Source organism: Serinus canaria, chromosome 3 (assembly GCF_022539315.1).
Source record: "Serinus canaria isolate serCan28SL12 chromosome 3, serCan2020, whole genome shotgun sequence".
Lineage (NCBI taxonomy): Eukaryota > Metazoa > Chordata > Aves > Passeriformes > Fringillidae > Serinus > Serinus canaria.
The window spans coordinates 110,847,300-110,872,883 of NC_066316.1; the positions used below are offsets into that span (position 1 = coordinate 110,847,300).

The following is a 25,584-nucleotide window of genomic DNA, read 5'->3' on the forward strand; positions in this document are numbered from 1 at the left end:
AAAAGTCTTATTTGAACATAATGGGTATTGCAGAGGAGTGTTTAAGCACTGAAGACATTTGTCACTTTTTAATTGCTAATTTGCAAAACAAAAACAAGAACAGTGATGGGTTTTGACTGACTCAATTGAAATTTCAAAAGGTGTTTTAAATTTTTTTGTTGTTGTTTTGAACTTCAAACCCAAACAGATTCAGAGAGGAATCTTTAAATGTTCAAGCATCCCTATGAAAAAATATTAATGAAACAACTGGGGATTAAATTATAGAATCTATATTCCTTTCCAGCACCCACAGCCATTTTCTCCAGCTATTCTCTGTATGGATCCATACTCCTATAGATCCTCTGAACAAGGTTTTTTTGTCACCAAGGACCCTGTGTTTCCATAGGCAACCCTGTAATTTGCATATCCTTAATAAATAGTCAGCATAGGCTGAAATATTCTTCTAAAATAATGAAAGCAAAGTGCAACTCTGATAAGAGAGATAAGCACCCCATCCTTAGAGATAAAAAAATTTTGAAATATTCCAAGACAAACAAAGCAGAATGGAACCCCAGGTGTTAACAGGGATGAGCAGTTTTATGGATTAACCACATTGACCAGGTCTCCATTGGCTGCACAGGAGCTTCAACATCCAAGGATTCATTTATTTCCCTAAATGGAGACATCTGGGGTCATTTGAGATGCCTGAGGATATCCAGGACATCTGTGTGCACAAGGCTGACATAAATGACACAGAATTTGGGAGAGACACGTGGAAGGGCAGGGAAAAAATTCCTGGACCTGGCAAATGGAACTCATGGAATCAGGGAATGGTTTGGGTGGGAAGGGACCTTAGGGATTATCCAGTGCCACCCCCTGCCATGGGCAGGGACAACTTCCACCATCTCAGGCTGTCCAACCTGGCCTTGGAAACTTGCAGGGATCCAGGGGCAGCTTCTGTGGGCACCCTGTGCCAGGGCCTGCCCACCCTCACAGGGAACAATTCCTGCCCAATATCCCATCCATCCCTGCCCTCTGGCACTGGGAAGTCATTCCCTGTGTCCTGTCCCTCCATCCCTTGTCCCCAGTCCCTCTCCAGCTCTCCTGGAGCCCCTTTAGGCCCTGGAAGGGGCTCTGAGCTTTCCCTGGATCCTTCTCTCCTCCAGGTGAGCACCCCCAGCTCTCCCAGCCTGGCTCCAGAGCAGAGGGGCTCCAGCCCCTGGAGCATCTCCATGACCTCCTCTGGACTCTCTCCAGCAGCTCCACATCCTTCTGATATTGGGGATCCCATAGCTCCAGGTGGGTCACACCAGAGTGTCCCATTTGCCTTTTTTAAAGCAGGAGAAACCAGTCCCTGCCCCAGACACAGACATTGCAAAACCCTGAGAGTGTCTGAATCTGAAGTTGAATCAAGTCTCCCAAAATACAGGGATTTGTGTCTGAGAGTTGCCTATTTCTCATCCATAAAAAATGACCAACCTGACAAGCTCAGTGGGACTCTGTGCTGCAGAGATGAATCCCAGACAAAATTACTAATTCCAAAGTTATCTATCCTCATAATAATGTTCACAGCTTGTAATATTGTTAATTCCTTTTTTTTTGTGTACTGCGTACAGAAGCCGTCAAAGAGCACCAAAAAACCAACTGGAAAACTTTTTGAAAATTATTCAACATTCCAGACATTTCCCCCCAATCCCACAAGGAACTCTGTGATCCCCAAAGGAAACCTTTCCTCACCTTTGTTCTGATCTCTTCTCCAATGCCTGTTCCTATCATAGCTGAATGATCCTTGGTCTCCAGGAAGATTCCCTGATGTAAATTGCTATTTATGATTCCATTATGCAAATGAGCACAGGCAGTAAATTTGCATCAGAAGGGCGCTCCTGACCCAAACTCCAGCCTCACAAGCTGCACCCATTCTGTGCTAATTAACACCCATTAACTCCAGAGCTGGGGAAGCTTTGGGGACTCTCCCCATCCCATTTATTCCTTTTATTTAAAGAAACTCACAGGGAGCATTGCATTCTATACTGGCCAATTATGTACCCATATACAATGTTTTCATTCCTGCAATATTTTTTAATGCCTTTTGTCCTTGATCTTTGTGGAATATCCTTCTCTGACGGCATCAGGTGCAGACACACCTGACTTCCCACTGACCTTTCCCTCCTGCCAGCTTTATTTCCAAGCCTTCCCTCTCCCTGCCTTCCCACAGCAGTCCAACAGGACATCCAGAAGACTCTTTTTTTTTTTTTTTTTTGTCATATTTTGAAGAATGAATGCATTATTTCCTTGGCATGCCAAGCCTCTCCTGGCCCGCCGCCTGCCATCCCTACACCCACACTCCAAGGCACTTTTCCATGCAGCAGATTAAGGAGCTGTTCCCATGCCAGCAATGCCTCACTGAGGAAGATGAACTGCAAAGGACACGGATCCTGCTCCTCCTTCTGTTAGCAGGATTTTGGGATATATTCCACCAGCTGGGAGGGGTAGGGGGGAAATGTCAGCTTTAAATATAATAAAAGGTGCTGAGAGAACAAAGAGCAGGGTCCTGGAAACCTCTTCCCGATGCCCAGAGGAGAGGAAGGAGTGGGACAGGATCTTTCCAGGCAGAGAAGCCTCTCATGCCAGGCTCTGCTCGGAGTCCCTGGGAGCAGTGGCTGTGCCAGCTGCTCCAATGCCACAGGATCCAGCCACAGGCTGCTCCCATACACTGAGGCAGCAAAGGACAGCCAAGAGCACATCCCACTGGCTACCTTGGAGCTTCCTGCCCGAGCCAGCATCTCCGGGAGCTGGAGGCACAGCTGCCAGGATCCTGCTTCCCTTGGCCAGCACAGGACTTGGCCCAGATTTTGAATACTATTGGTTTTGTTCCCTCTATAAAATCTGGAGAAGGAAATGCTCAGCTGCTTCAACCTGAATTTTTTTTTTGTTTTGGTTTGCTTTGTTTTTGTTTTTGTTTTTTGTGGAGGGGTTTGGGTTTTTTTTTTTTTTTTTGTTTCCCCCCTTCCAGTCCCTCCCCAGCTGGAAGGAATAAATTGAGCCTCGGCAAGTTCCATCCCTATAGAATAATGCTCATTCCATACATTTCAGCCAAATGCCGAGTGTGACTGGCATTTTCCTCCTTAAAAAAACTGTGGAGAGCAGTTGGTACAGCTGATTTATTGAAGACAGTCCAAGTTCTGATATTTCTGAGCACGGAGCCAAAGGGATATTGATGCTCTGTGCTCTGAAATTGTGGCAACCACTAATTCTTAGAACTCCTCAGGCTGAGGAGGGGACCTTGGCTTCACTAAGGAAGGTCAGGATGAGACCTTGGTGAGCACCACTGTGTTCCCTCCCCAAAAAACATGGGCAAGTAGGTGTCAAGGAAGCTGTGATGGGAACCTGAAGATCTCTGGAGGATCTGTTGGGGAGAATCCATAGGAATCCACAGAAATCCACAAATGCTCCAGGGGCTGGAGCCCCTCTGCTCTGGAGCCAGGCTGGGAGAGCTGGGGGTGCTCACCTGAAGAAGAAAAGGATCCAGGGAGAGCTCAGAGCCCCTTCCAGGGCCTAAAGGGCTCCAGGAGAGCTGGAGAGGGACTTGGGACAAGGGATGGAGGACAAGACACAGGGAATGGCTTCAAACTGCCAGAGGGCAGGGATGGATGGGATATTGGGAAGGAATTCTTGGCACAGGGTGCCCAGAGAAGCTGTGGCTGCCCCAGGATCCCTGGAAGTGTCCAAGGTTGGACAGGACGTGGATCAGCCTGGGACAGTGGAAGGTGTCCCTGCCCATAGCAGGGGTGGAACTGGACAATCCCTAAGGTCCCTTCCCACCCAAACCATTCTGTGAATCCATGATCTCCCTGTTTGGATAATCAGATAAAAATGTCCTGGGAACCCAGGAGAACATCCAGCATACCCAGGTGACACACAGTGGATGTTCACCTGGCTACAATAATTTCTCTTGACTTTATGTAACTCCATAGCACAAGATTCCCAAAACATTCAATTTTGTTCTTTAGAGGGAAGTGCTCCTGTCAGTCCCTTTGGCTCCACTCTGATTGTGGACACAAATCCAAGAGCAAACTGGATCTCAAATCCCTTGGGAAGGGATACAGCTTTGTTGTGCTGTTTCCCTCAGACAGAGCTTTGTTGAACACTTTGATACTGTCTGTGCACTTACACAACTCTTACTAAGGGCTTGGAAATCTAAAATGATCAAAGCCATGTCCTCAAGATAAAAATACAGCATGAAACTACCCCAGAGCCTTTGTTCTGAATTTCTTCAAGTTCTTGTTGAGGATCTGGAAAGAATTCCAGAGTCAGACTGAAATGCACTCTCATCTTTTGCACAGCACTGAGACACGTAGGGTGCTTTGGAAGCCATCTGGATCCATATAGGATTAATGTTATCAATCAGGATTTAAAACAAAATTGTACCACTGATACCCTCAGGGGTTTAACATCCAACAGCCCTGGAATATCTGAGCAATCACAGAATATTTGAGATCACTGGGAAACAATCAGCTAAGAAATGGTTGGGAGGAATAGGGGGAAAAAAACGGTGAAACAGAACAAGTTGAGCTGAAAGAAATAAAACTGCTGATGACAGATGGCATTAAGAGGATGATCTTCCTCGATGAGCGTTGGCTCTAATGCTCCAACAGGGTTGATAAATATGTTGAACAGCTTGCCTGGGGCAAGTCAAACAAAGCCCTGGGCAAGAAATTTAAAATGCAGTTTGCCTAACAGAGCAACTAAAGAGGAATTTCTTGGCTCACCGTTTTGCCAAGATGTGTTCTGTTCACACTGCATGAATTCCCAAGGAAACTGTTGGGTTTGCTTCTTTTTTTTTTTTCCATAGGAGAAGCAGAAGCCTCATGTTCATTCAAATTAACAAATGCCCAGGAAATTGGTTCCTGCCTGTGGCTGCTGACGTTGGACGCGGGCGTGGGCACGTGTTTGTGTACGGATGGGTGTTTGGATAAAAGCTGCACAACAGATTATTGCAAAAGGAAAAGCAGATTATCATCAGAGGGAAGGAATATTTTACTGTCAAGAGAAAAACTGCCATGTTTTCAGCATGGGAAATGTGTCAGAAGGATGACTTTGGAAAAAAACCCTTGAAGACAACAGCACTCAAACTGGGAAAAGCAATGGGGAGATACAGAAAATGACTTCAAAATGTGTTTATCAAACCCATCCTAAAGCATGTTACAAGTTATAAATAATACAAACTCAACAGGATTCAAACAAAGCTGAAGCCAATATCCAGAATGTTAATAAGGCACAAAGCACAGTTGCTCTGAACTTCCCAGGCAGAACACAAGAGGTTTCACATATTCCCATTTCAATGCAATTTTGAGCTTAACCAGCAGAGAGCAGGGACAGACCCAAGTCAGCGAATCCAGCACTTCCAAGGGTGGCCTTATTCACTGCCTCCATATCCTTTCCCACCCAAAAAAGCAGGAATATTTAAACCATTTTTGTCCTGAAAATCCAGAGAGCTGCTTTCTGTTGACTCCACACAATAAAATTCCATCACCAAAATTCTCTGTTGGAAAACCTGCACCTAATTCCCAGAAAGTGGAAGATTCAGCCCAGCCAAAAAATCATTTCTGGTGACCTGAAAGGTTCTCATCACACACTGGAAGGAGAATATGGAAAAGCAGCAGAGGCCAAACTTTGTGACTTTTGAGAGCTGGCCCAGAATGTCCCTGTGCCTGTGACACTTCCCCAGACCTGGCAGAGCCAGGAGAGCAATGGTGCACCTCAACTTCCACCCATGAGCAGCACCTGGACCCTCCAGAATTTCACTGTGGATCTGAATAGTCAGAATCCCAATAATTTACTTTTCAGGAAGAGAAAAAGAACTTGTGAGAGTGAAGAAAGCCAAAAGCCTTGACAGTTCTTCCCCCTCTTTTTCCTTAATCTTGGGAGTTTCTAATGACCACAAATAATCAAGCCTCCCATAAATTATAATATATTAAATATTATTTAAATACTCCACAACTGAGGTATGAGTGGAACCAAAGCAAAACAAAGAATCCTTTTTGGAAAAACACCAAAGGATCCCAATTAGGTCTTTGTTAAAAAACTCTTTTTCATGCCTTGCCCATGACTTTCAAAGGACTCAGTGATCTGAGAGGTCTTTTCCAACCTTATTGATTCTCTGATTTTGTGTCTGTTGAATAAGACAAACACCACTTGATAAAACTCTGTCTTTTCAAACTTTTTCTTTCCCATATTTTGCTTGGTTTGTATTCTTCAGTAAAACTTGGGATGAGTCAAGGGAATGGTCATGGCCCCAAGGCTGCCAGAGCTCCAGGAGTGTTTGGACAATTCTTTTCTCAGGCACAGGGTGGGATTGTTGGGGCATCCTGTGCTAGGTCATGAGTTCAGTCTGTGATCCTGGTGGGCCTCTTCCCACTCAGGATATTTCATGATTCTCTGAAGACCAGGCATGAGAGAACAGGAATCAGAAATGTCAAACAATAAATAGAGAATTCATCCAAAAAACCGTTCAGTGTCTTACTCCTGTTTGGTGTTTGATCATGGAAACATCACAGACCCCAGAATGGTTTGGGTTGGAAAGGACCTTAAAGCTGATCTCATTCCACCCCCCTTCCACTAGACCAGGTCAAGTCCAGTCTAGTCCATAGATTAGATCAAGTTTCATTCACGAAAATTCACTAAAATCTGTCTGCTTGGCTTTGTATAAATCATCAATCCAATTCTATTTAGACAGGTGGAGCACTGGGAAAAACGAGATGAGCAGGAGGCTTTGGGAATTCAGGGCTGAACTCAGACTCCAGAAGGTTTTCTCTCTAAGCTGATTTCCATCATTAGTGGTGTTGCTATTTTCAAACCCACAGCACATAAAGCCTTTGCCACAGATTTGAATTCTACTCTGCTGAGTTTTGGGTACAAACACAGAACAAAAGCGAAACATCCCCAAAAGTTGACTTTTTCTATTTACAAGGTCATTGATATTCCTAAGTTCCATAAACATCAAAGAGAACTGTCACAAACTGTAAAATTCAGGAAGGGGAAACCAATAAACACCTGTTTCCTTTCATGTCTGGGGATTTGGGAATGCAGCTGATTGAATGTTTGTGGATGGGATCAACAGGCAGCATTTTCCATGAACAACTGACTGACATCCAAAGCAATATTGCACCACAAATGGATCTGACCTGCAGGAAAGAAGAGCTATTCACAAAGCAGGAACAATCAGTCCTTAAGTGCAAAGTGTTGGGATTGAAATTGCTTCTGTTTCATGTCTAATCCATTAAAGAGTCACCTTGAGGAGTCCTGTAGACACCTGATGTTTCTTGGCCACAAATATGATGCCTGAAGTGTCCCAAGGACACAGGAAAAAGTGTAAAAGTTTATGGTCAAAAATCTGATTCCTTGAACTATTTGTTTGCTCCTTCTAATTTCTATTACCAAATAAATTATTTGAGCAATGAAAATGTGATGAATAAAAGCATCAGAAGTTCTTAGCACAGCCCTGAATTGTCTAAAAATGGAATCAAAACTTACCATGGAATGGTTTGGGTGGGAAGGGACCTTAAAGCTCATCCAGTGCCACCCCCTACCATGGGCAGGGACACCTTCCACCATTCCAGGCTGTTCCAAGCCCTTTCCAGCCTGGCCTTGATATTTCCAGGGATCCAGGGGCAGCCACAGCTTCTCTGGGCACCCTGTGCCAGAGCCTCCCCACCCTCTTCACCCAAGGAAGGATTCCTTGCTAATATCCAATTTAAATCTGTTCCCTGTCAGTTTGGAGCCATTCCCTCTTGCCCTGTTACTCCAGGTCTTGTTCCAAAGTCCCTCTCCATCTCTCTCTCAGGTTCTCTTCGGGTACTGGGAGGGGCAAGTAGGTCACCCTAAAGTGTCTCTCCTCTAGGCTGAATAATCCCAATCCTCTCAGCCTTTCCCATAGCAGAGCTGCTCCATCCCTCTGAGAATCCTGGTGCCTCCTCCAGACTCTCTCCAGCAGCTCCACATCCCTCTGATGTTGGAGCCCAGGGCTGGAGGCAGCTCTGCAGGTGGGGTCTCACCTGAGGGGGGCATAGGGGCAGAATGCCCCCATCCCCTGAGGTTTCTGGGCTGAGTCATGTCCAGCTCTCACCCACCAGGACCCCCAAGTCCTTCTCCCAGGGCTGTTCCATCCCTTCATCCCCAGCCTGGATCGATCCCAGGGGCTGACCCAACCCAGGTGCAGCACCTTAATCTGAATGACTGCAGCAGAAATCTCACAGATTCTGTCCCTAATCATGCCTCAACCTGACCACCCTTCTTTCAAGAAGAGAGCAGTTTCTTAATATATTATGTTTCCAAAGTCTGTTAGGGATAAAAAGAACCTCTGCTACAATAATGTGGTGAAGAGATTGAGATAGAGCGACACGGTCCTATCATCAAGCTGATTATTTGCTTCATTGCAAAGCATCACATCTTTAGTTCAGCCATTGATTTGAGGCTTTCAAATCATTTTGTGATCTTCCTTCACTCCGAGCATTCCAGCGCTTGGCAGAGATTCATTTTAGATCATCCCCGGTCATTTGCCACACTTTAGTGCTCCACTACTCAAGTAGAACTTGATATACACAGAAAATAAGAGATGTCATCAGGGCTGTGTAATCCATTTCATATAAATCCATCTCTGCAATAACACCGCAGCCTTACCCTTGTCTTGTGAAAATCTCTCTAATCTCCCAAGCCACCTCGGGGAGCCTGAGATAGAGAGAAGCAAAACAAAATGTATTCTACTCTTATAAAAGCAAAGAGCCACGTTTTGTTACCAGCAAAACAGGAATCACTTCTTGGGCCTTGCTGCAGAAAATAATAACTTGTTTACAAGGTTTGTTTACTGCAAGGAATAGAAAAATTGACTTTTCTTTCTTTTTTATTTTTCTTATGACTATTGCTGAGTTAAATGAACTGCTATAGCCACATTCAGCAAAAGTAATCTCATATTCCTTATTATATCCGTAGCCTTAGATTTCAAACAACAACAGAAAGCTGTAGGCACCCTGACAATTATTTAAACCTACAATCTATAATTGCTCAGGAGCAAAAAAATAATTACGTTCATATAACAAGCAATTCAACAAGCAGCCCTTTCGTCCTCCTTTCCCCTTAACCCTTTTCCAAACCAATAAATGCCTTCCAAGAGCACCTAGATCATTCAAATGGATCTATTTTGAACCATAGCTGTCCTTAATGGAAATATGGAAGTTCCAAGAGTTATTTTCTCATCTGTTGCAAGGCAATGCAATGACGGCGAGTTCTTACTTGCAAAAGAGAATAACTCTTCCTCCCCATCTCCAAAAAAAAAAAACAAACCCAAAAGACAATTACTCAAGAAAATACCAGAGTAGATTGGTAGAGAAAAACCAATTTATATCCAGAGGGGCAGACAGAGGCCAAATATTAATGTGGTTAGTCATTTGCCCATGTGTGCAGCACAACCATTCCCAAGAAACCTGGACTGGCAGCGTTGGAAATAAAGAACTATAAAAAACTCCGAGGCAGAGTGGCACCAATGACTTGGCAAAGGAATTGCCATCACTCACAGCAAAGTCCATGACCTGCAGCTCTCCAGATCCATGGTTTCCTTAGACATCCCAAGAAAAAACCACCCTGTGCCCTCCAGCTGTGGTCAGCTGGAGACTGAGCTGAAGGGCTGTGGTAGCACAGTCCTGCTGCAATAAACAGCTGGATTTTGGGGGGCCTCTGCCACAAATCCTTGTGGGAATGTGTTTGGATAACTGCAGCTATCCAACCAGGCTGGGATAACTCCACAGTCGTGGGGAAAGAGCTGTGGTGCCCCAGGATGGAGCTGGATCATTCCAGGCTCTGCACCCAGCCCACCTGAGCCCAAGAACATCTCCCATATCCACGCCTGTCAGAATTCAGGACATCCCTCTGGCTGTCCTGGACTGCCAGGACCCCTTCGAGGGGGCTCAGAGACCCTGGCACAGAGCCCAGGACGCTTGTGGTTTTGATTATGACCCATGGAGCAAGTTACCAACTTGATATGAAGATCTGCCAGCCACAACAGTTTAAGTAGAATGATGATGAATTTATCACAGGGTGAAAAATAGATTTTTGGGGTTTTTAGAATGGGGGTTCAGGGGGCAAGATGGAGGGATCTGGGCATGTCCAGCCTTTCTCCTTCCTCTTCTTGGCCTCCATCTTCTGGGTGATGGTGGCACTTTTGGATTGGTTTAGAGTAGAAGCTCACTGTCTAACACAGGTGATAGGTATTGGGAAGTAATTGTAAATATTGGACACGTAGTTTTTAGTATAAAAAGACAACACAGCCCTGGGGGCAGGCAGAGTGCCTCTGACTGTCTTGCTGAGTGGACCTCAGCTGGACAGGACGAAGAATTTTATAGATAAGATACAATAAACAACATTGAGACTGAGAAATTAAGAGCTCTGACTCCTCCTACCACCAGGCTGAGAAAAGAGACTTTCTAACTTATCTTGGGGTCTCTCTGACCAGCTAGAGAGCCCGAGACACGCCAAGCCACAGACACATCCACAATGAGTTGTTGTCTCGTTTACAGCATCATTGTGCAATCAGTCACTTCACCTCCTTTGGAATTTTGGGGATTTTTATGGACATACAGCTTCAAGGCAGGTCAGGGACGATTACTGGAGTGTTTTATCAAGTTTGTAAAATTTGTCCAGCAGAAAAAGATTCACAAATATCTTTAAATCATTATTTCTCGTGACTAATCACGGAATGAAAGGATGGGTTTGGGTTGGAGGGGACCTTAGGGATCATCCAGTGCCACCCCCTGCCATGGACAGGGACACCTTCCACTATCTCAGGTTGCTCCAAGTCCCGTCCAAGTGGCCATGGACACTTCCAGGGATCCAGGGGCAGCCACAGCTTCTCTGGGAAACCTGTGCCAGGGCCTCCCCACCCTCATGGCCAAGAATTCCTTCCCAAAATCCCATCTTAATCTACCCACTAGCAGTGGGAAGCCATTCCCTGTGTCCTGTCCCTCCATCCCTTGTCCCAACTCCCTCTCCAGCTCTCCTGGAGCTCCTTTGGGCCCTGGAAGGGGCTCTGAGGTCTCCCTTGAGCCTTTTTTTTCCAAGCTGCCCAAGTTATCCAGGATACCTTGGATGAATTACTCCCAGATTCACACAGAGGTCTCCAGCAAACTACACAGTGGTGTGAAGAGGGAGCCTGTGAGTGACCAAAAACCCTTCTACATCTAAAAAACACGTCCAGATCTTAATGCAGTAAAATGATCTTGGGTTTATTGGTCTCCAAATAGCAAAGCAAATTAAAATCTCTTTATCCATGCCAGGGATAAACCCCATCCCATTGGGTGAGTCTGAGTGTCACCATTCCAACACTGAAACCCCTCCACTTGAGTGTCACCATTCCAACACTGAAACCCCTCCACTTGAGTGTCACCATTCCAACACTGAAACCCCTCCACTTGAGTGTCACCATTCCAACACTGAAACCCCTCCACTTGAGTGTCACCATTCCAACACTGAAACCCCTGCACTTGAGTGTCACCATTCCAACACTGAAACCCCTCCACTTGAGTGTCACCATTCCAACACTGAAACCCCTCCACTTGAGTGTCACCATTCCAACACTGAAACCCCTCCACTTGAGTGTCACCATTCCAACACTGAAACTCCTCCACTTGAGTGTCACCATTCCACATGAAACCCCTGCACTTGAGTGTCACCATTCCAACACTGAAACCCTCCACTTGAGTGTCCACCATTCCAACACTGAAGCCCTCACTTGAGTGTCACCATTCCAACACTTAAACCCCTCCACTTGAGTGTCACCATTCCAACACTTAAACCCCTCCACTTGAGTGTCACCATTCCAACACTGAAACCCCTGCACTTGCCCTCTCTTGGCTTGCCATGAAAATCCCACAGAGTCACCCAAGTGAATGCCATCCTGCTGTGCAGCTGGATATTGCAGTCAGGGAACGTCTGGAGCCTTGGGATGTCCTCAGCTGGAGTAAATTCCGAGACTGAGGGCGCGTGAGGGACAGACACAGTGACAACAATGTTCCTTACCACACTTTCCATCCCACAAGAGTCTAAAAAAGCTGGATGACCATTAGACAAAAGAGGCTCCATGTCACCCCTTTGGACACCAGGAGGACACCCTGGCCTCTCTCCATCCCCGTCTGTAGATGCCATCCCAAATCCCAAACACATTCCAGCATTCCACCCCAGCTCCATCCCCTGGAGCACGTGTCTGCTTCTGCATAATTCATCACACGACTCTCAGTAATTTTCAGTCAAGGTTCAAGCAGGAATATGTCACACCAGGATTAGATTATTTATGAGCATAATGTTGGATTTAAGCCAATGACACACCAATAAATTTTATCTCCAAGCCTGACATATCTCATGCTGTTTTCCCTGGCTCACAAACAAATAACTACGCCTGTCTCAGAATTATTCGCATTCAACTTAAATCAGAATTTTTATTTTTTTTTTGTGGTTAGCTCTTATCTTGCTTGAAAAACTGATCATGTTGATTCTTTCTTTCAGAGGCTGAAGTGTGGTTTTGCCTTCATTTCCCAAATGTGTCCTGCACAGAGAACAAAGTCAGATATTCCAGAAGAAAAATCTGGAATAATGTGCTGTTTGAGCCTCTTAAAGGATGAAATTTTTACTCTTTTCTAAAGACAAAAGACTTGTGTCACCCAGGAAAAGCAGAGCCTGTACCAACCAGTATTAACTGCCTAATTTAATCAGTATTAACTGATTAAATAAAAGAATAAATAATGTTTATACATAATACATAAATACACATTATATATATGTTTAATACATATATATCTTTGATACATAAATATGCATCATATATAAATGTTTATTAATATAAATATTGCTGCATAAATATGTACTGGGGCAGAAAGGGTTCTCTGAGCAATTCTAGGAGCAATTCTTCCCATCCAACCTCACACAAACTTGGAACAACTGCACTTAAATTTCCACTATTTGTGTTCACAGGTGACAAAAGGTGCCCGAGCTCCTGTGACAGTCACTGGAGATCCACTTCCAATGGAATAAAATGACCTCTAAGGCCCCTTCCAACCCAAACTATTCTGGAATTCTGGGATTCTATTCCTGTTGAGCCTCCCATTTTTCAGAAGTATTTCTGACTCAGTATTTAAAAAGTTGGTGAAGGTTTTTGTATCTTTGATCTATCTAATGATGTATTTTTTTCAATAACTTCATCAGATGAGAAAAACTCCTGAAAATCAGGAAAATCACTCTAAATTCTCCCAAACTCAATAACCCAAGAGTAAGTGATCCATATTTTTTAATATAGAACCCTTTTTGCTCAGTCTCACATGCCCAGATCTGAAATTTCCAGGCTGTGCCAGCAGCCTTGTGAAGGTAAATCCATTAGGATCTGCTGACAACACTTTGTGGACGTCACAATATATCTCAAATTATCAAAACAGCACCATTTCCCCCCTCCAAAAACCCTCTTATATATTTTTATTCGTGGCTGAACAGAATAAATCATCAGCACTCCACATGTTTTATTCCATGTCACCACTCTCTTGTGCTTTATTAGCAGGAATCCAAGGATAAATCTGATGGTAAATGTGCCCATCCCAGCACATAAACAAACACACACACAAATATATCCCCTGCAAAGCAGCATCAATCTGATCAGGGCAGCCTCCAGTCATTAACAGGATAATTTACTTCTATTTCCAACTTAAACCAACTCAGAATGATGCCAAGCATATGTTCCTCCTGCTCATTGAGATACTCCTATTTATCACAGGCAAGGAATTACTTCTCTGCAAGGCTTTTGCAATTGCTCAAGGTGCTCGTGCTGCCTTTTTTTGCATGGGAAATAAAACAATAAATTAATTTTTTAAAAAAATTAAAACCCTAAATAAATAAAATATTACTAAATTTTAACAATTAATATTTAGATAAATAAGAAAATAATGATCTTGTTCAAGAAAATTCCTGCTGTTGGAGATGACTGAGCCCTATCCCAGAAGTCATGGAAATTAACTGTGTCTCTTCTACTCTTTTCTGTGGCAATACCCCAGGATTAAAAGGTTGTTTTAAGGTGAATGATGCTGATTAAAAAGCTGCAGTCTGACTTTGAAAACCTCCAGATCTTCCCTAATGTGCAACAGCCACTCCAAGCAGGAATCCACACAAAGCTGAATTCTTCATTACCTCAAGAAACCTAAATTAACATAAAAAACTCCCTGATGGAGGAGCACAGAGATTGTGTTTGAAGGCCACATTACTTTAGTTTTCTGAAGGAAAAAGAGCTGTGGCTCCTTTGAAAGCAAAGGATGTTTTGAAGGGTTGTGTTCATCAAGGACATCTTTCACTTTGTGTTAGGGATATTTTATTGTCCCTTATTAGTGTTATAAAGGTCAGGAAATGTCTTTGGTGAGGACTAAGCAGAGCTGTAGCATTTTCTTTTTATCAGGGTCTCCTTGCCCAGTGCTTTGCCCATTTACATTCCCACAAAGCTGATGCACAATTCCATCAAATCAGAGCAGCAGCATTTAAAGCACAATGCCCAGGATATTCCACAGGACAAGAGAAACTGAGCATTGAGATTTTTATTTTCAAAAGGTCCCAGAATTAAGGTTTTTTCTGTGTTTATCACTTTATTTTACAACAGGTTTAGGGGTAAATTTTCAGTTCAGGGCTTTTCTGCTTAGGCTTTAAAATCTAAACAGAGAACACTCCCTGGCAATGACTTTAAAAAAAAACCAAGAGGTTTGACCAGCAAGCCAGAGCATCTCACTTCAGGCAAGGTTGTGAGGAAGAAGATGATCTTCAGAGGAGAAGGATTTGGGGATGGTGGCGAAGGAAAAGCTGGACACAGCCTGGCCAGGAGAACTTGGAGCCCAGAGCCCCCCATGCCCTGGGCTGATCCCCAGTGTGGGCAGCAGGGGAGGGGGGGATTCTGCCCCTCTGCCCCCCTCAGGTGAGACCCCACCTGCAGAGCTGCCTCCAGCCCTGGGGTCCAATATCAGGAGGATGTGAAGCTGCTGGAGAGAGACCAGGGGAGGCCACAGAGATGCTCCAAAGGCTGGAGCCCCTCTGCTCTGGAGCCAGGCTGGGAGAGCTGGGAGTGCTCACCTGGAGAAGAGAAGGATCCAGGGAGAGCTCAGAGCCCCTTCCAGGGCCTAAAGGGGCTCCAGGAGAGCTGGAGAGGGACTGGGGACAAGGGATGGAGGGACAGGACAAGAGGGAATTGCCTTCCACTGCCAGAGAGCAGGGATAGATGGACAGAATTCCTGTCTGTGAGGGTGGGGAGCCCCTGGCACAGGGTGCCCAGAGCAGCTGTGGCTGCCCCTGGATCCCTGGAAGTGCCCAAGGCCAGGCTGGATGGGGCATGGAGCAGCCTGGGATGGTGGAAGGTGTCCCAGCCTTTGTCAGGGGGTGGCACTGGATGAGCTCTAAGGTCCCTTCCCACCCAAACCATTCCATGTTTAGGCCATGGCTGCAATAATGATGAACCAGGGCCACACAGCAGGGGTTGGGAACTTGGCTGAGTTTCAGACCTCTCAAAGAGGCAACCAAAAGACAAAATCAGTGTCTGGAAGAGAGGAAAAAGGAAAATGGGAACTAAGGGTAGATTTCTTTAATAAACACACTGGAAAGGTAAGAATGGGCCCACAGTTTGGTCTAGGGACAGAGAAGCCTCCCTGTAGGCCATTCCCTTTTGTCATGCCCTGATTTCCCAGGCTTTTTCTCTCATTCCAGAGCTGCAGAAATGCTGTGTCCATTTTTCCATCTCTATAAAACTGGGGAAAAAAAACAGGACAGCATTAATTCCTGAAAACAGGATAGCATTAATGCCTCAGAACTCTGCAAAGCCAGCCAATTAATACATTCCTTCTCTTTTCCACATGCTGAAAGAGAATTAACATGAGAGAAATCAACCACTTCTGCAATACATTCCCTCTGGCTCTCAATTCCTCCACAACGTGATCCTTGCAGCACGTGATGATATTGCTGTGGATGGTTCTCCTCCATTTGGGTCAGAGCAAACACTCCTGTTTCAACATCATCAAGTTTTACATTTTCTTCAGATAGAGCTAAAACATCTTCTGATGTGTAGCATTGTTTTAGGTTTTCTTCTTTTTCTTTGAGAAAAATTGCTTGTTCTATTTTACTGTCTACAGAAAAGGAAGGAAGGAAGGAAGGAAGGAAGGAAGGAAGGAAGGAAGGAAGGAAGGAACGGAAGGAAGGAAGGAAGGAGGAAGGAAGGAAAGGGAAGGAAGGAAGGAATGGAGGAAGGAAGGACACGGAAGGCATAGGAAGGAAGGAAGGAACGGAAGGAAGGAACGGAAGGAAGGAAGGAAGGACGGAAGGAAGGAAGGAAGGAAGGAGGAAGGACGGAAGGAAGGAAGGAGAGGAGGTAAGGAAGGAAGAGGAAGGAAGGAAGGAAGGAAGGAAGGAGGAAGGAAGGAAGGAAGGAAGGAAGGAAGGAAGGAAGGAAGGAAGCGAAGGAAGGAAGGAAGGGAAGGAAGGACGGAAGGAAGGAAGGAAGAGAAGGAAGGAAGGAAGGAAGGAAGGAAGGAAGGAAGGAAGGAAGGAAGGAAGGAAGGAAGGAAGGAAGGAAGGAAGGAGGAAGGAAGGAAGGAAGGAGAAGGAAGGAAGGAAAGGAAGGGAAGGAAGGAAGAAAAGAAAGAAAAAGAAAGAAAAGTAGGTGTTTCTCTTGGGGGCCAAACTTTGTCCCCTGTGATTTTCTTTTCCTGGTGAAAAATAGTCATTGAAAATAGTCATGGTCAGCTGGACCAAAAGACTTCCTAACACTGGTCCTCCTCTGACACAGCCACCAGCAGCTGTTCCAGGGGGGACAAAAAGAAACCCATTATGGATTTATCTGTTCTTGAACCCATCATCCCACTTCCAAGGGAAATAATTTCCTTTTAGTTGAGAATTTGCCCTAATGAGGCCTTTATCCACAGAAACAGAATGGTTTGAGTTGGAGGGGCATTAAAGCTCATCCTGTTATGGGCAGGGATAAATTCCACCACCCCAGGTTGCTCCAAGCCCCATCCTGTCACTGTCATATTTTTCTGGAAAAATCCCTTCACCAGGATTTCTTCTCCTGGGAAGCTGAGAAGACTCAGAGAAAAATGAAAACAACAATTATCTGGTTGCTTCTCCCCTGTTTTGCTGCTTTGGAATGTGGTTGGAGACTGTTTATCCAACAGGTGGTTGTTTGATTGGTTTCATGTGAATTGTTTTTATTTAATGACCAATCCCAGTCAGGCTGTGTCAAGACTCTGAGGAGTCAGTCACGAGTTTTTAGTCAGTATCTTGTTAAACCTTCTGTCTGCATCCTTTCTCTATTCTTTAGTACAGTTTTAGTATAGTATTCTTTAATATAATATCATATCATAAAATAACAAATTAGCCCTTCTAAGAGCATGGAGTCAGTTTCTCAATTCCTCCTTTGTCCTGGGGACCCAGCAAACACCACACTGTCCAACCTTTCTGGGAAGGAGTCAAAGCCCCTAAGAGCAGGGTGAGTTGGAGGAGCTCAGTTTTCCAAGGGCCCCAAGGAACAGGCTGAGACCTCACTGGACAATCCTGGTGGACCCTGGTTGAGTTTTTAAATAGCCTTTGGAAGCAGTGGGAGTGCAATTGTGACAGGACACAATAACTCAGGCAAAACACAGCAATAATCCACAACAATTCCACAATCCATGGAATTACTAGAATGTGCTGCTGTCTAATAAGTGCAGAGCAGAAGGTGACCAGGCCTGGATCTGTCTGCCAGCTCCAAAATATCCATAATTAGACCTTATCAGTTCCTTAACATCCCATTTCTGCCTGCACTTTGTTTACTTGAAGAAACCAATTATCCCATTACGAGCCAGTCTATGTCAAGCAAACACAGCTCACTGTGCTCCTACATTTGAAAAGTGTTGTAATTACAAACCTGAGCTATTGCCAGGTTTCACTGGAGGTAAATAAGAGCCCTTCTATGTACACATCATGTGCACAATGCTTCCTCTTGGAGGAATCAGGTGACAGAGAAATCTTAGGGAATACAGAGGTGCTCTGGGATAAACTGGAGCCTTGCAGCAGCAGCTGATAAGGAAAAGGAGTGCTTAAAGTCCAACAGAATCCTGGTCAGAAACATCCCTGAGCATAATTTTCCTGCCCATGGCAGGGGGTTGCAATGAGATCTTTAAGGTCCCTTCCAGCCCAAACCATTCCCTGATGTTATGATAATGCAAAAGTGCATTTAAATGTGTTAAGAAGATGCAAGAGTTACAATGGTGCTGAGGAAAAGACTAATTTCTTGAAGTTGTGAATGTTCTGCAGCTCTCAGGCATTTGGGGTTTTTTTACTGGTAAGTAAGTTGAATTTAGACCTTAAACTGTTTATTTTCAGAATATTATTACCTCTCCCCTTATATATATTTGGATTTTGAGTTTTGATTAGGTTTGGGGTCAAAATCAGTCCCTTAAGACAAAGCACTTCTAACTGAATATATCCATGGCCATAAAACTTCCAAGAAAACTTTCTGGACAGGCATTCATTGAAGGGCTTCTACTTTATCATTCATAACACAAACATGTAACACTGAGTTCCACTTGTTCCATGGAAACACAGAAGCCCAGAATGGTTTGGGTTGGAAGGAGACCACCCAGTTCCAACCCCTGCCACTGTCTCAGGTAGCTCCGAGCCCCATCCAGCCTGGTCTTGAACACCTCCAGGGATGGGGAGTCCTCAACTTCTCTGGGCAGCAGTCACAGAATTTGGGAATAGGCTTCAGGGAGTTTCTGACACAGCATTCCAGTGTCTCCAGTCAGGCTGTGCCTGTGCACATCATGTTCCCTTAGTGCTTTAATCTTAGCTGGGAGCTGGATTACGAGGTCACAGGATGGGGAGCATTAAAAGATTTCCATTAAAGAATCACCCTCACCCTTGAAATGTGTTTTTTCCCCCTACTGTAGAAACAAGGACACATTTCTTTATCCTAATGAACAATAAGTGCACCTCCAGCAGCTGGGTGATGCTGAACAGACAACAGGAGAGCCTCGAGATCATTTAAATAATCCTTTGAAATCTGTGAGGTTCTGCTGTAGATGGGAAAGCTGCAGGAACAATGCCCTGAGTCCATTCACCCTGTCCCTTGATCCAAACAAGCAGTCACACCATCAAATGAATAATGCACCATTAGGAAGAGCATCTTGAGGAGGTTTTGCAGGAGAGGGAGCTGTGGAATGAAATCCAACTGCGTTCTGCAGCAGGTGGAAGGCTCAGTGTTTACAACCCTGCGTTATATTTTATTCTGCTGCTTTATTGGTGCACCTAAAACTATCCAAGCAAGAGGAAAATTCCCTGCTAATTGGCCGTCTCTACACAACCAACTTTTGGGTTTTGCAGATCTTTTTAAGCAATCACAGGATGGGTCAGGTTGGAAGGGAGCACAGTGGGGTCATCTGGCCCAACTCCCTGCTGCAGCAGGGTCATCCCAGAGCACAGAACTGTGTCCAGATGGGTCTGGAATAACCCCAGTGAGGGAGACTGGAATAACCCCAGTGAGGGAGACTGGAATAACCCCAGTGAGGGAGACTGGAATAACCCCAGTGAGGGTCAATCCACACCCTCTCTAGGCAAGAAGAAGGATCTCTTCTAACTACTGCTCTTCCTTGTGAATCCCAAGGATTAAAGGATCTTTTTGGAAGTGGGGTGTGAAAATCCTCTCTTGGTGAGGTGGAGTCAGAAATTCAACTGGCTCAGGCTCTCTCCTGAGCTTACAGAGTCCCAAAATACAAAGAACTTGCTGTCAACAGGATCACACATGGATAGGATGAGCAATAATCCCAGGAGAGGAATTCCTAACTGATCATTTTCTTCCTCTAGTGCTTGTTTTAGAACCAGAGAATCCTGGAATGGTTTCATTTGGAAGGGACCTTAATGCTCATCCAGTTCCATGGGCAGGGACACCTCCCACTATTCCAGGTTGCTCCAAGCCCCATCCCCACCCTGGCCTTTTATTCCCATTCCCAACAGGGGTTGGAGGGAGGCAAGTGAACTGCAGCTCCCTTTTTCCATCCCACCCCCCAGACTGGGATGCCAACACCAACAAATGCCAGGGATTATCACCAGAGTTGTGTTTGTGCACAATTCCAGTGCAGGTCTAATAGCAAAAATCAGGATGTGGAGGTTTTCTGTTCCTTCACAGCACAGATGGCACCAGCCTGAGCTTTCACCACTTAAGCCCAACACTTGCAATCACAGCCTAGTGGAAAATCTAGGGCAAGTGAAAAACAATGGAAGTTCCCAGGCTTGATAGGAATGGTCCAGAGTTCCTCAGGAATGCTTCAAAGTGTGCTGTTTAATAAGATTTTGCCCTTTTCCTACTAAATTCTGTTGCTTTCTGTGATTCTTTACAAATTGTGTACAACAACAGAACCAACACCCATCACAAACACTGGAAATCTGATCTGATCGTGACACAGAAAATTTTAAAAAACCTAAAAGGAGCTTATTAAAATAAAAAATATCCAAACAGCACAGACTGCATCAATATCAGACTGTCCCAGAACCCTCTGACCCTTCCTGCTGTAAGAAATTCAAACAAGAATCTCTGAATCCATCTCAGCCTTGGAGCTTAAAAGGTTAAAATCATTTTCCTTTTGCTCCAAAAGAAAATTATGAAACAATCACTCATCCCACCACTCCAATAATCTGTTTATGTTCCCAAAATCCACAGAGAAAGAGACACTGACAGAAAGGCAACACTGGATTGGAGGAACCCTGAAGAGAAGTTGAATAAATCATGTTGGAAACTGAAGGGTGACACCCACAAACCATTTCTCCTCTTCATCCATGAAACTGCACCAACATTAATTCCACAGGAAAGATGACACTCACCAAGATTTTTTTGCCATCATCAATTTAAAAGATCATTTTTGGAGTATTAATTTATGTGTATCAAGGAGTGATTTAATATTTACTTCAGCATCACAGACAGAGAAATATTTAATAGAATACAATATATTTCCTAGGGCATTTTGGACCATCCTGCACATGTTAGTAGACAAATATATCCTTTGTAAACAACTCAGTTGTATCAAAACAGCATTAGGAAATTTTTCATTCTCTGCAGCAATTAATTTTGATAATAACTGCCACAGAAATCCACTTTTCTCTTCCCAGTAAATCCCAAAGGCCTGCCTTAAGGATTAACATCAGCACATCCCAAAATGAGAGCTCTGACAATTCCCAGGTTTGGGTAAAGTCCGGATCTTGGTTGGAAAAGGGTGATTTTCATCCATTTTAGATGTTTATTACTTCCAGTAGTAATTCATTTCTCTGGAGAAACATCTTTTCAAGTCTTCAAAACAGGCTCAAATAATGACATTTTCAGAGAAAAGAGACAGGTAAAGAGAAATTAAACTTCTCTTTTCCAGCTGGCCCCTTCTCCAGCTCTGATGGCTCCTGACAGGAATTCCACAGGAATTCACCAGGTCAGGCAGGAACCAGCAGGTTTGGTTTGGGGCATGTAAAAGGTAACAACTTCCCAAGTCCAGGAGATCCCAAACTGCTGGAGTTCCTGGCATGGTTTAAAGTGTGGAGAACCGCGGATCCTCTTCAGAATTTTGTTTAAACTAATGAATGATCTTAGGCAAATTATCATACATAAAAAAAGCTGTTACTTTGGAATTTTTAGGGAACAAAGTAGAGGATTTACATTTTCTGTTTGTATAACTAAGAAAAAACATTTTTAGTGTATTTCTTTATATGAAAATGACACATAAATGAAATCTGCAACATGCCCAGTGGCTTTAGCTGGTGTCAGTGATTGGAAAATAGCAGGAGCAGCCCAGGTTCTGAAACTCAAAGGAGTCAGGATGAAATTCAGAAATTTGGAATGCAGCAACACCACAGACTTTTGAGCTTTTATTTTCAAACTGATGCCTTACCAAACAGAGCCATCTGTGTTCCCTCTGGGAAAGGTTCAACCATTCTGTTCCCATTGACATGATGTTTATCTAGAAGGGAAAAAAAAAAGAAAAAGTTAAAATGTGATAGAGTATTTGCTTTGCATAAAACCAATTGTTTATTTCTCGTGGATCCATTGAAACCTGAACAATTCCCATGGCCAGGGACAACTTCCACCGTCCCAGGTTGATCCAAGCCCATCCAGCCTGGCCTTGGACACTTCCAGGGATCCAGGGGCAGCCACAGCTTCTCCAGAAAACCTATGCCAGGGCTTCAAAGGGAACAATTCCTTCCCAATATCCCATCCAACCCTGCCCTCTTGCAGTTCAAAACCTTTTCTCTGCCATCCCCACAGTCATTTTTTACTGCTAAGGCACATTTTAAACAAGAAATGCAACTGCCTGAATTCAAAGTACAACTTTCTGTCCACAAAATATTTCCCAGGGAGAAAATCAAGAAGTTTTCTCAATGCATGCACTATTTTAATTCCTTTAGTCCTGGTGCTGGTGAGGAATAAAGCAGGTCAGGTAAGGAATGTGGGCTCACTTGTGAATTCTCTGGAAGCAATATTTCTCATTAGCAGGGAGGCACATTCCTAATCCCAGCTGGCATCCAACATTTACCAACAGTCAGAGAGAAGGGAAAATCAGGGTTATCTGCAAGTGGAGCAAGAGGTGCCACGAGTCAATTGGTGGCATTTAGGAAAATTGATTGTCCTGTGCCTCAGGAGAGAGGCTTTGGGAAGAAAATTGTTGGGAAGCTCCAGAGTGGGAGTAACATGACCAAGGTTTCAACCTCGTTAGCTGTAGCTGCTATTCCCAACATGATCTACAGCCACGGGAGAGGAGTGAACAGTCAGAAAAATTACAGAACATCTTGTAAGATCAAATAAACTAACCCTGCCCTCGCCCTGATAGCTGCCTTCATTTACAGAGTGAGTGACATCCATGATGTATGAAGCAGTTATCATTTCAAATGGCCAGGCTTTCAATATATTAAAATTAAAATTAAACTTTCAGAGGTGAGACAGGATTGAATGAAAGTAATATTTTCAGAGTTCCCAAGTTGTCTCCCAATGTCTTCATACTTTAATTTCTAAGATCTCAGCCAGATAAAATGATTCATTTTCTTGTCATTCATACTTTGGCTCACTATTTTTTTCCAGTATTTCCTGCACAGATGCATTAAGTAGTAAAAAATAAACCAAAAAAAAAACCCCAAATATAAAAGGACCTTAACAAAATATGTATTCAAGCTTAAGAAGAAAGTAACAACACCTAAATAGCAATGTGTAAGTAACAACAACTCCTCCAAGGAGAACTAAAGAATGTCCTAGTTTGGGGCTTTTTACTGAACAGTTTTCCATGTGAAAATATTTTAATTCTCACTTACAAATTGGATTGATGAATTCCAAAAAATCAGGAATAGTTCGGCCCCATGGAATTGGAAAAAAAAAGTGACTATCCCTGTAGCTCGCCAACAGAAAGAATAAACGACTTTTCCAAGCTCATTGTCATTCCAGAGACAAGGGATTGCAGTAAGTAGGATAAAACCTGGTGTTACAGAGCCATGGGGAGATTTCCAATGAGCACTAGGCTGGCTGTGAGTTCACTGCAGCTTCTTGGGGCTGAGAACAGCACATTCCACTGAAATACTGACAATTTATGGAGGCAATCCATTAATGGGTGCAGAAAAGCTGAATTAGAAGGACATGGATCATCAAATCCCAGAATGGTTTGGGTTGGAAGGCACCTTAAAGTTCATCCAGTCCCACCTCCTGCCATGGGCAGGGCACTTCCACTACCCCAGGCTACTCCAAGTCCTATCCCAGCTGGCCTGGAGCACTTCCAGGGATGTCTCTATATCACTTTTTTTTAACCTCCCTGATCCTCAGAGTTCCTAAGTAAAGTTAAGGAATAGATTCTTACTTTTATTTCATTGATATTCACACAGTTCGAATTTTCATAAACATAAATTCATGAGCAACAATTTCTCAAACTTCCTAATGCTATTAACTGCCAAAACTAAATTTTCCAAGCTAAGACTGAGAGATTCCTGTGACACGCTGTGCTACCTGATGAAAAGAACCAGTAGGAGCTGAAAGCAACACAGATCCTGGAGATTTGACATTCAGTTTCAGCTTCAGGCAAAGTCTGCTTCAGACAGGTGCAGTGTCTGCCCTGGGCTCCTCAGAATCTCTTGATTTTAACAGAAATAATCCTTCACAGATCCAAAATACGTGGAAAGACAATCAAAAGTTGCTAAACAGATCCTCAATATTTCTTAGGCATTGCTCAGTTTTTGCACCTCTCACTGGATAGTTTCTAACGTGGGCCTACAACAGCCCTTGGCTAAAGAGTCACTGACTGCAGGTGAAGTTCTGTCCACACATGGATTATCACAGAATCATGGAATGGTTTGGGAAGGAACCTTAAAGACCATCTAACCATCAAAAAAATCCAATCTCTTGCCATGGGCAGGGACACCTTCCACTATCCCAGGCTGCTCATACAGCCACATCCAACCTGGCTTTGGACACTCCCAGGGATGCAGGGGCATCCACAGCTTCTCTGGGCACGCTGTGCCTGGGGCTCCCCACCCTCACAGGGAACAATTCCTTCCCAATATCCCATCCATCCCTGCCCTCTGGCACTGGGAAGCCATTCCCTGTGTCTTGTCCCTCCATCCCTTGTCCCAAGTCTCTCTCCAGCTCTCCTGGAGCCCTTTTAAGCTCTGGAAGGGGCTCTGAGCTCTCCCTGGATCCTTCTCTTCTCCAGGTGAGCATCCCCAGCTCTCCCAGCCTGGCCCCAGAGCAGAGGGGCTCCAGCCCTTGGAGAATCCCTGTGGCCTCCTCTGGTCTCTCTCCAGCAGCTCCACGTCCTCCTGCTGTTGGCCCCAGGGATGGAGGCAGCTCTGCAGGTGGGGTCTCACCTGAGTGGGGCCAAGTAGAACCATCTCCCTCCCTGCTGCCCTCACCATGAGTCTGCACCACTAAACCACTCAAACAGACAAGTTCTTACTACAAACTATCCAAGAGTTACTTAGTCCAGCTGAAATCATGTTTGATCCTATCCCAGCAATTTATCAGCATGGACAATCGAGTTCCAATGCCCAGACCTGTTCCATGGGTTGATGGTATCACACTCATGACAGATAAATTTAACAATGAAATACGTTCAAATGGGAAAGTTCTGCAAAAAATATTTCCTTTCAAACCAGCCTGACTTAGGTTCCAAACAGATTTACAAGCCCAGGGAAATTTAAAGAACTCAGGGTTAAGATACCCCCAGACATTTAATGAACATCACTTCTCTTTTTGTGGACCCAAATGAAGATGCTTAAAAAAGGTTTGGCTTTCAGAGAATGCTTATCCAGCAGTGAATGAAAATCAGGAATTTTCTGGTCTCAAAATATTCAATATTCTCTAGCAATCACAGCAAAGATTTGAGAACATTTAAATTCTATTAACAAGAGATTCATATGTTCTTCATATTTGTCTTTTGATTTTTTTAAGCCATTAGGGAATATTTAGATTACATATCCAAACTTGTTTCATCAGAGCAGCCAGAAAGTTATTATTTTTAAATGAAAACTGAGATTCTCGCATAATCAAATTAATCCAGGAGT

At 44.1% G+C, this 25,584-nt stretch overlaps 1 protein-coding gene across 2 annotated transcripts in view; it reads right to left on the minus strand.

Moving 5' to 3' along the window:
- MSRA (methionine sulfoxide reductase A) overlaps positions 1 to 25,584 on the minus strand; it is a 238,361-nt gene that overhangs the window by 129,458 nt on the left and 83,319 nt on the right. For both annotated transcript variants that reach the window (XM_009096207.4, XM_050972508.1), the window contains exon 2: positions 21,939 to 22,007. In XM_009096207.4, coding sequence (XP_009094455.1) covers positions 21,939 to 22,007 — 69 coding nt within the window. The remainder of the gene's footprint in view (positions 1 to 21,938; positions 22,008 to 25,584) is intronic.